The sequence below is a fragment of the Anneissia japonica genome, unplaced genomic scaffold (genome assembly GCF_011630105.1).
Source record: "Anneissia japonica isolate Jap-2015-1 unplaced genomic scaffold, ASM1163010v1 scaffold287834_len5846547_cov211, whole genome shotgun sequence".
Lineage (NCBI taxonomy): Eukaryota > Metazoa > Echinodermata > Crinoidea > Comatulida > Comatulidae > Anneissia > Anneissia japonica.
In genome coordinates, this window is record NW_022704992.1 from 3,702,799 (window position 1) to 3,714,676 (window position 11,878).

General features: G+C 34.3%; 1 protein-coding gene across 1 annotated transcript; it reads left to right on the forward strand.

The window, feature by feature from the left end:
* Positions 1 to 1,955: 1,955 nt before the first annotated feature.
* LOC117105083 (synaptotagmin-6-like) lies at positions 1,956 to 11,427 on the forward strand (the record flags this gene model as incomplete). The annotated part of the gene is given in 5 exon segments (XM_033246111.1): positions 1,956 to 2,083; positions 4,936 to 5,116; positions 5,790 to 6,054; positions 7,087 to 7,193; positions 11,221 to 11,427. Coding segments are annotated over 4 exon segments (738 nt in total), but the record flags the coding sequence as incomplete, so codon positions are not given.
* Positions 11,428 to 11,878: the final 451 nt, after the last annotated feature.

Here is an 11,878-nt window from a genome sequence, read left to right on the forward strand (position 1 = left end):
TGGAAAACACCTTTTTACGCACATGTGATACTTTTTTATATATTTACGGTGACATATCAAATTAGTTTTAGCATGTGGAGGAGTTTCGCTAATGGTTTTAGTATGCAGAAGCCCTCCTATAGTATCATGCTTGAACATAGGTCCACATCGTATACCTTAAATGCTCGAATAAGCGCCTTCTTCGACAGTGTTAACGTGGTTTGAATCCCTCATTGTTCATTTCGCTTGTATCACTGGACAAAGCATTTTAGCTGTTTTTATCTCTCTTTCCACCAGGAGGTTCCTGGTAGGTTCTAATACCAATTTAATTATTATTACTAGCTGCAGTATGTTTGATTCTCTCCAGAGAGCTATGTTATGTATTTGAACCAAAAACTCTTGTAATAATGTGAAGCACATATGTGCTATACATAATATCGATATATTATTAACAGGCAATGATGTGTTACCGGTATCGTTATTCTATTATGTTTGTTGGAGTTGTTATTAAGCCTACCATGTGTAGTGAACACTTTCGGTTAGCATTTAAAAAATATAATATTCAATGGCTTTCATTTAGCAGGTCGAAATCTACTTCATTCAACAGGTCGAAATCTACTATTTTATAAATATTTACAACAATTTAGGAAGCATAAAACACTGGATTAAATTCATTGAATATAATTGTCTGTATATTCATAAACAATGAAAGATTAGTGATTTATATCGAATATTTTACATATTTATATTTAGATGAAGTTATTTCATAATTTACAATTTAGATTTATGAGCTATTTTTTAAAAGCTTATAAATTATTATTTTATGATATAGTATTTAGTGGAAGCTTAAACCCGCCCACTTATTATGACTCATTCTCATTGATTGTTCCACTAATCCGTTTACATGATTTTAAATTGTATTAAAATCCATTAATATACATTATCATTCCATAAACTGCTGTCTAATAAATGGTTATCCTGCTATCCCCAATTTTCCTAGAATATTTACGACGTAGTTGAAAAAACCTACTTTCAATGCCAATTAAAAAATGTTACCCCACAAGGGAAGGAGATTTAGAAAATATGTTGCTAGGAAACCAATGCGTAATGCTAAGCGTAGAGTGTGCAGGGAAGCAAACACGAGATTAAGTATATAAAACCATGGTGGAAAGAAGCAGTAAAGCATAAATGTAACCTTGTTTATGCATTAATTGTTGATGGGAGCAGAGGGAGTTAATCTTTGTCCACACTATCAAATGTTATGTGACAAATAAATATGATATGTTCATATTTGGGAGTAATATGACGTAATCATGCCCATATATGGGAGCATCACCCACTTTGATACAAAATTTGATAGTGTGGACAGAGCTACAGACGCAATATCCATTTACTCATAAATATTCATCAGATTCAGCATTAAATTTTACATAATTCATTAGTTAAAACATAGAGAAAATAGAATAGTTCTATTTTCTCTATGGTTAAAACTGAGTGGCAATACACAGTTTAAAGAGGCATTTTCTCGAGACATCAATCAATCAATCAATCAATCAATCAATCAATCAATCAATCAATCAATCAATCAATCAATCATATTCTTGATGGAAATGTAAATATTCTGAGCTCTCAGTCTTCTGATTAGCTGTAATGCAGGGCGAACTTCGTTTCACATTATATAACACATAATTATACTGAGAATATGAATGTATGTGACTAAATGTTTTGATTAGTATCGATGGGCCCACTTATTTCCTGATATATTTTTATTGGAAATAAATTATGATTCGGTTCATTAAACACGTTATGAAAAATATATTAGTTGCATAAACATTGTGTCGAGGTTTTCACTCCGAGCCAAGCATCAAATAGGTCTAACCCCTTTAAGTTTAATGAACCTCTCATCACTTCATGCATATTTAAATTTTGTAAGCCTGATGCACACATGGAAGCAATCTGCATACGCCTATGTTATTTATGAGTTCACCGACAGTAAGACTTTTTTCATTAGTACCAGAAAATTAAGCACGAGATGTTTATGCTAACTGTCACGAATGCTCATCGGTGTTAGTAGATAGCTCCCGTGAGCGTCGGGCTTAAACAGGTAGGACTACTGTATACTGTTTTAATTCTGAAATACGATCGTTTTCTCTGACGTCACTGGAAGCAATTATGTTGGGGCAGAGACGATAACTTGATAGCATTATTTACTCTTCGATGTTTCACTAGAATATTTTATTGCAATTCCCATCCCATATACTAACATGCTTTAATAATTTTGATGAATTTTATGTACATTAATAACTGTTTACGTCTATATTACTTTCATCAAAAGGTCGGTTTTAATTTAAAACAATCTTAATATGTAAGCCTATTCTTTAAAATTCTAATCAACTTTTTAAAATATGCGTGCGCATACATGGAAAGATAACTCGTCAGCATAATTACTTTCCTAAAATGTACAGGCCTAGTTATTCAAGTAATTATCGTTATTCTCTGTTGAATGTCCATCAGTAAGTCATTAAATAGGCCTATGTCTATTATTTTTTTCAATTATGTGTTAATAATTATTTCGATTTTGACAGTTATAAAGATTGTGGTGTGGAGCGCGCGCATGTAATTAGCCGTATACGGTATTCAAATAGATATTCTAAAATATTATTGTTTTGTAACGAAAACGTCTTCAAAATGTAGGCTTATTTACCCAATTTAATCATGTTCTTGCAGTTAATTTAGTTTCATTTATATTTACAATAGAAAATACTGGTGACTAACATCTACTCTGGTAGAAAACTCGCCAATCAAAGAATGGAATGATGCCTTATAAGTCTCTAAGAGTAGAGGTGTTTTCAGTCCTTGAACCAAGACTCTCGTCTTGGTTCAAAGAAAAACATTTTGTTTCATATTAGGTAAAGTTTTCTTTTTACTAAGCCCAAAAAGCTTTACCAAAAATAATTTATTAAAAGACAAAATATTAAAAAAATATCGTGTGACAATAATGTGAAACTTATCAATCGTCATAAAAAGAGCAGTAAGCGTAGGCTTATCTAGAAGTTTTTTGAAATGTAGGTGCTGAGTGGGGGGAGGTGCCGAAGGTGAAGTGGGGCTCGATGATCAGTTGAGGGGCGCTAACTCGCAAAATAAGGTGATTTTAAGTGATTTTTAACTACTTGCAAGTGATTTTGGGCGAAAACTTGGGGGCGCGAGTAATTTTTGGAGGGGAGTGCGCGCCCCACTTGATCGCCACTGAAAAAGAGACCTATAACGGAAATTGCAATAGTTCCAACAGGATTAATTCTGGATACGTGCGTTCACATTATCATCCCAGAAGACAAGGTGAAAATTCAACCATTAATCCGATTCGCTCACTGAACCGCCTGGCCATAATTTACTTTTATTGTTTTGACATCGGCATGGCATATACATTAGCACACGGAATGTACACACGACCTGCTGTTAATTAATATTAACTCATTGATTGTCTTTTATAATTATGAAGCTCTTGCTCTGTGGTTTTTAATGGAGAGAATTGGAACTCTTATTCGGGAAATTTAATATGCATAGCCTATATTTTAACATCCATTTGTATCTCTTCTAAATACAGTATGACATGTTAAATAATTGAAAACCTTTTATTTCTAAGGGAATTCTTAGTAATGAATGCGAATGAGCGATTCCCAACACATAATTTTCCTTTCTGTATAACTTAAACCATTGAAGTCCAGAAGCACGTGGCTATTGACTTGATATTTCACACTACAGTAAGACCTAATTTTATTTTATTTTATTTTATTTCTTTTTTTTAGGTTCAGTGCCATGAATATGCCAATAGCGAAATTAATCACTTTACTAAGTGGCAATCCTTTCACCAGACAAACATGTAAAGTCTCAATGAGGCTTGGGAGTAGAGTTTTTTTTTTTGTTTTTTTTGTTTTTTTTTTTGTTTTTGTTTTTTTGGTCGTGAGAAAAATATCCTGTTGCCGAAATAGGAATTGAACCCAGGACCCTGGGCAGGCAAGCATATTAACCACCAAGCTATTCAACTCAAATGCTAATTTTCAATCTGAGATGGCATTACCGGTACTCGACAGTACTATAGCCAGAAAAGTATTCTAAAACATGAACTGTATCCAGAGTTTACGTTCGCCACCAATATTTTTTTAATACATTAATATTAAATTGAATAGTCCGTTTGATTGATAAATGATGATTTGAATTAAAGCCATTGGCGCATGAGATTTAAGTTAAGTGTTTTCTTGACTGTGATGGGCCTTTGACGTTCGCTTTGGGAGATGGTTTAGTGATAATACGTATAATTGGATCAAATTACGGAGTATGAAATATTTTACTTTTGACGTAAACGCATATATTAAAACGAATTATCATATTGGTCCGAATATTCATTAGTTGACAATAATTCCCTGTGTCTATGCAAGTTCTTTACGTTGTCTCTCTGGGTACAAGCATGCTGAGAAGGTAAGCAGACTGTGTGGGAGACGGCAATCCATATGGTCTGCCCCACAGAATTACAATTTGGCCCAAACACCAAAGAAAGTTGAGCACTCCGGTACGTGAGCTCAAAACTTCCGTTTCAACATTTATCTTTACAAAATTGCTCACGTGATCAAATATAAATTACGCATCGCAGCAGACGATATTGATCCACAAACAAGCAAGTACTAAAACAAATTAAGCCAGACTCATATCATATCAAAAACCACTTTATTTTGTCAGGTGGTTGGGTTTACTCAGTGCAAAGAGGAATACTATGTACATTGTGACAATATTACTGTATTACATTGAGACATTTTTTTTCAAGGTATCCTATTTAGAAAACTGTGTAAGTTTATTAATTGAATATATAAGATGCACCCGTGTATTGCATGTACCACGTTATATGTTTCATCATGAACAATAGGCCTATATAAATATAGAAATATGGTTTTGCTCTTCCAGGACCTATACATTGACAAGTGCGATGTCTATTTACCTCATTGGTGCTTTGTGCGGAATGGCTGTGGCGATCCTGATTATCACTCTTATCCTTCTATGGCGGGGATCGTGTCGGCCTAAGAAAAAAGGAGAAAAGAATGAAAACAGCGCAGAAAATGTTATAATTAAAACAAACTCATCGGTGGTAATAAAATATTAATTATTAAATATGAATTTTAGATTATTGAAGGTGTTAGGGAATTTGTTCTAAATTAAAGGTCCCGAGTCGAAATCATGATAAACAGGATTGTCGGAAACTAACCCGGACACGGGCCAGAGGTCTGGGTTTTGAATTTTCTGGCGGGCTGCTCAGCTCAGGTTGGCTTGCCAACTTGAATAATTCGATCTGTGATCGGATAATCCTTAATTTAAGAAGTATGTTTATGGGCTTCATAGCAGATTCCATCTCATACAGTAGACCTACCATTATGTACTAATAGATAAAAACGTATATTTTCTAAATAATTAATTCTGCGAATTAAGACAAGGACGCTCAGGCTATCATTTAAGATATCTGCTTATACCGGTACTATCTATGTTTAGCTAAGAAACTTTGTATTACGTAAGATCAGATTTTTTAAACGAAAAAAAGTATCTTCACACCAACAACAAACACATACACAATACCTTTTTGTAAAATTGGCTGGTTTTCATTAAAATGAGTTTGTAGTAAAATGTCTTAAAGCATACACCTTCAACTGCATTGTTTTAATATTCATTAAAAGCTAAAAACTCAATGTCAGAATTATCTGGATTTTACCACTCATTTACTTTTTTAACTCATTACACTATTCTAATACCGTTTTAAAAATATACAGATTCCTGGGATCCTCGACGAAGTATCAGTACAGCCGTTGGATAATATAACTGACCCCGATAAAGACACATGCAGCGGAGGCGCAACATCGGACTCGAGCGGGAGCGACTATGAGACAAAGATTGGAACCGTAAAGACGAATCTTTATCCAAGACAGGAGTTGATAACATTATCATGCGAAGGAGGCACAGGGAGCAGAGGCAAACTACATGTCAAATTATTTTATGATTTTGACCGATCGGACTTTGTTGTGGAACTATTAGAAGGTAACTTAGAAAGTAATTTTTCTACAGTAGGCCTAGAACCCCTCCTTTGGAACACCGCTAATAAGGAGACACTTTTTTCTGCCAAGAAATGAAAGAATATCTTTTATCACTACGGCCAGCTCCCTATTCAGGGGACACTTTTTTTTGTTGAGTCCCGAAGCTCTCGCCTTAATAGGGGTTCTACTGCATTTAATCTGGAGACCACTCATAACCAAACTTTAAAGATGATGAGATGATGCTGCGATTACTACTACTGTGTCATATGAACGTGTGATATTATGATTACTGTTGAGATGTCGTACATTCAATCTGTGTTGTTGAAATAATTGATAGGCCTAGCTAAAAAACATCATTGCATCTAAACATCTTGATGTCGCTACATCGGCTAACGATCAGTCAGCGACTTTCATTCTGATTAATATTACATTTAAGACTCTGTAGTTTCTGCTGGAAGCGACGCATGTGAATAATGTTTCAGATAAATTACAGACATATCGGCCGCATTCTATATCTCAGTACAAGGATCCCGTGCTATCATTTTGCCAAAATATAGGCTTTAGTATCTAAATAGGCCTATGCATACACACATACATACATATATGTAGGCCGTTGTAGGCTAGAAGAGACAAATAATACGAATGTAGTACTCAGGGCTAACTTGATAGATTAAATCTATCCAATAACCCTCCTTCGCAAATATTTGGATGCTAGATTCATTTAGTCTCATTCCTTTAAGTTGTCATAATATACGGTATACGACTAACACGACAAAATGTGATGATACAATCAATTTAGCAGATATTACGACTTTTTTGTTTGTTGCACAAGTAGCTTTATATAATGTTATAGATTTGGGCCTATATAATTATACTGTATAGCATTATTAAAGGTGCGCAACATAGTTTGCTCATGTCGTACAATGAATTGATACAAAATAATATACTAAATAAGTTCTAAACTTTGAGAATTATGTATTGTTGACAATGTTTTGTCGCTCTATCTTTTCATGTCGTGTTTATTTTTTCTCCAAAGCTTCTAACCTACCGCGAATGGATACGTTTGGTGGAAGCAGCGACCCATATGTAAAATTGATGCTTGAGCCAGACCCGGACAGGAAAGTAAAAATCTCCACTGTTCAGGTAAGTGGGTAAACGACGAAAGTATGTAATTTAATGAGTATTCTTACGAATTGATATCATCTAAATTTCGATTCAGCAAATCGAGCCCACTCTTTTATTAAAATTAGCGTAGGATACAACAGTACAATTTGAATTAAATTGATCGAGCTTCCCATTTTGTCATTTTCCTGCGATCTGAAATCACTACTAATTGTTAAAAATTTGGCTGTAAATGGGAGTGTACTGTAAATGGGAAATATGAGCTTATAAAATATAAACAACGTTAACCTAAATATATAGGTAGACACGTAGATATATAACATGCCTAGTGAATACAGTATAATGGGCATAGGAGTATTGCCCAGCATTTGGCGCGTTTGTAGCTTGTACGTCGTGATCATTTAAAAAAAAATCATCAATGTATTAGTCCTTTCCTTTATGTTGTCCAATAACAAATTCAAGGAGAGATTAAATATGACTTTCTCTTTAAAATTAAAAACTGGAATGACGAAAACTATGCAGATTTTTTTACACTTAGGTCTATCTAGTCCTTGATTCTACTCATTTTTGCATTCTAAATATGGCTATTTTTATTAACAACAGACCATTTACAGTATTATTATTGTAATTCCTCTGATACCCATCAGCACGATTGACGTCACATTTCCATAATTAGTACTTAGCCCACTACAGGGCAGCCCGATATTATCCTCAGTAGCGACAACAACTCTAAAGCAGAATAACGTGTTATTAAAAATACATTATGAGGAAATTCATATAACAGATTCAGAATATAATTTGCATTAAGTAATATATTCATTAATTAATTTAATATAGTAAAAATTCTGAATTTGAGTCTGCGCTTGGTGTCGAAGTATAGTGTTTTTCCACCTTATTCATCTCATCACCACATAAAATACACAATTTTGAATAAAAAAAATAATAATTACAACTTACAATAACGCAAGATGTCAACATACAAAAAGGTCTTCAAAACGTTACAGTTATTACAGTCAAGCACTGGGATTTTAAGAAAAATATTTATCTTTGCCCATATTTATAGAGTGGCTTCCACTTTATCCTAGGAGGTCGGCTGAAACTCAGGGTCTAAAATAAAATGAAATAACGTGATGCTTTACGAGTTTTAGGGAATGGAGATGCTCCTTAGTCGTGAGAAAAAAAAATTGCGAATGATAATATTAACACAGGACCATGGGATTGGAAAGCAAACAAATTAACCGCCAAGCCACAACTCCACTGCTTAGCGTTTCATCGACAGTTGAGGGGTTTTCGTTTTTCATTGTGATTTCTGACTGGACTATTGATGTATAGGCATAGGCCTATGTTTCTAGACGGATGTCTCCATGTGTTTAATTCCGTTCACTCATGACTGGTCTATACATTGCAGTATGTTTACATTTTCGGAAGTAACGCTTACGGTGCGTGTGAATCGAGGTTTGGCCTTGTTTACATAGTAAAGTGAAGTGCTTAAACGTTTCATTGCCAATAAAAAAGCACGCTTGGCCGCTTTGATCTTAATATGGACGCTAAGATTTCGCAACATTATTAGAAGTCGATACGGTAGTAGAATATTTCAAACGAGTTTAATGATGATGAGATGTCACATACGGAGCTTGAAAACTATATAAAAGCAGTACAGTATTTTTTATTTCCATTTTAAATGTGACAAACAGCAATTGGTTAAAATACGTCTTTCATGAGCAGAGAGGTAAATATAATCAGTCTAACCTTCAGTGAGCACGTACGTGCAATTACGACTGGCTCGCGTTGCCTCACAACCAAAAGCAAGAATAGAAATCCCCAGACTTTGATTGAAATTTTGAAAAATACGCAGGTGGGTCCACAGAGAGATAGAGAGAGAGTTTTAAATTAAATCAATATGATATAGATTACAGGAAGTAATGTATTATGATATCATTGTATGGGCCTAATTGCGCGAGGAGAAACAGATGGAAAGAAAGAGAACATTTGTCTGAGGTGTACTTCGATATTAGTGTCGGAAAGTACAAGGTGTTATTTTGATAATTTGGTGCTGCAATGATTTCTCCGAGTCGTCGAGCCTAACTACAAGTACTTTAAATATGAATATAGCCTAAATATAGTTGGCTATAATATGATATGATAAGATATAATATAAGATGATTGGTATGATATGATCTGATTATATTATTAGGCCTAGATATGATGTGATATACTGTGGGCCCATGATAATTATGATAATGATATGACACGTTATGATATTTTGCGATATGATGTGATAATTATATTTTTTCTTATAAAGTAATAATGTAGACCTTTATCACCTAACACATTTCTCCGTGCCACGACGTCACACCTAAGGTCTTTATAGACTATAAACATGATAATGAGATTCAAACCATAAGGTATTAATGCTTGCGGTACACCACGTAGATTCAAACTAAACTAGCAATACTTTAGGCCTGAATCTTCGTATATTTTGCCTATACAGTATATAGGCTATTTTTCCCAAAAATAGGTTAGTAATTTATTGTATGGTGGTCATATCTTCATCACGTGTTCAAAGCATTCGCATCGACTAATTGCAATATTACATGTTTTCGTCAAGTTTGATTATATGCATTTTAAATGACAAAATACGTTCCCCTGTGTTAAATCGCTTGACGTAAGTTTGGCAACAGTTTCCAGTTTATTTTTAAGAGCCAAGCACACACTGACGATTGTCGGTACGATGCAACGACGACGCCGCCGACAATCAGCAAACGGCGTCGCATTGTGTATAACTATGACTAGCTTTAAATTTTCTCACCGCATTTTTAAACGCAATTTTATGTACTCTGCTTTTATATAGTGGTTAAACAATTGTTATCCACTAGTATAGCTTATATGTAACAATGAATAGGCCTAATAATGTGATGGATGAGCCCACGTCTTAAAGGCGCCAAACAAACGCAGCTTCGAAATAATTTTATTACAATTTAATGTTCTTTAATGTGTAATCTTTAATTTACCTTCAATAGCTACGTCCTTATATAATGGGTGCCACCAATCATTTCAATTCTGTCAGTAACAGCGTTAAAATATTAATGTTAGCAATCATTGATTTTCTAAATAACGTTTCTTCTTACTTTTTTTTACGAACTTATTATGGCGCCTTGCGAGTCGTTACATTATATCTTAAACTCTAAAGCCGGGCACTCCCTGCGTCGTACGTGGTCATACGACCGTCGCACGACGAATCCAGCTCTGCTTCCGGCGAGCGATAGACGACGCAACGCCGTCTGCTGATTGTCAGTGGCAGTCTGAACAGATCCTCATACAAAAATCCGTCGCGCGTCAGCGTCGTCGCGCGCAGTCAGTACCCGGCTTAAGATGAAATATTTAATTTAAGTGAAATACGGCACATGTAAACTTTGCGCGTCATACTGTTTTACTCGAGGGCATATCTTATGTTGCATGATGAAAATTTGATGAGTCATAACATTTTAAATGGATTGATAACAAATGGATAAAAATATGTCATTATTAAAGAAATCATTATTAGCAATAATAATAACAATAATAATAATAATAATAATAATAATAATAATAATAATAATAATAATAATAATAATAATAATAATAATAATAATAATAATAATAATACTGGTGATAATATAATAATAATTTAAATGCAATATTTTAAGTAAATATTAGTCGTAGAGCAGCAGCTGTATAGTAGTAACAGTAGCAGGAGTAACAGCAGCAGTAAAAGCAGCAAAGGAAATCGATCGGTCCCACTTCAGCCAGCCTTTCGCCCCCTCCCCTTTCAGACATCTCTGGATCCGCCCCTGGATGATGATGATAAAATAACAATGGTAATGACGAAGATGGTAGTGATGGTAATGCAGACGACGACGATGATGATGATGATGATGATGATGATGATGATGATGATGATGATGATGATGATGATGATGATGAGGATGATGATGATGATGTTGATGATGATGGTAATGATAATGGAAATAATAATCATATTAATAATTATAATAATGGGTTTTTACAGAAACGTTCACTAAATCCTGTGTTTAACGAAATCTTCAAGTTTCCCGGAACATACGAAGACATGAACGCTCAATCATTACGATTAAAAGTCTACGACTTCGATAAGATGAAAAGGCACGATATAATAGGCGAGGTGGTTATTCAACTGGCAGAGGTGGACATCTCCAGGCAAGTCGAAATATGGGCTGATTTGCAAGAACCATCATTAGTAAGTAGATGCCTACCTGTATTCTCGAGCTAAGTACAATATTTAATATCAATGCGTTCTAAAAAGGAGTGCCGCGTTGTCACGTGATCATTTATAAAATGATTGCCTGTATTTATCCTGGTGTATTGGTGTGATCATCCTGAAGACTCCATCCTATGGTTGGATATATTGCAAAACGTTCAGTATTATTCTATAAAGACGCTATTTAATAAAATTAGTTTTGTACAGAATAGTTCTTTAACTAACTCATTAAGAATAACAGCTAAAGTAAATGTACACGTATTGCATGACAACACTCTGGTAAAATGTCACGTTAAAAGTGCTTTCGTGCTCAAATAATGGACGATTTCAAAATTTTATAAAGATTTTTTACACATAGACATAAAAATTTTAACAATTAAATCATTATAAATTCAGTGGTAGTAAATTCTACAATCCTACGCTGGTTCTC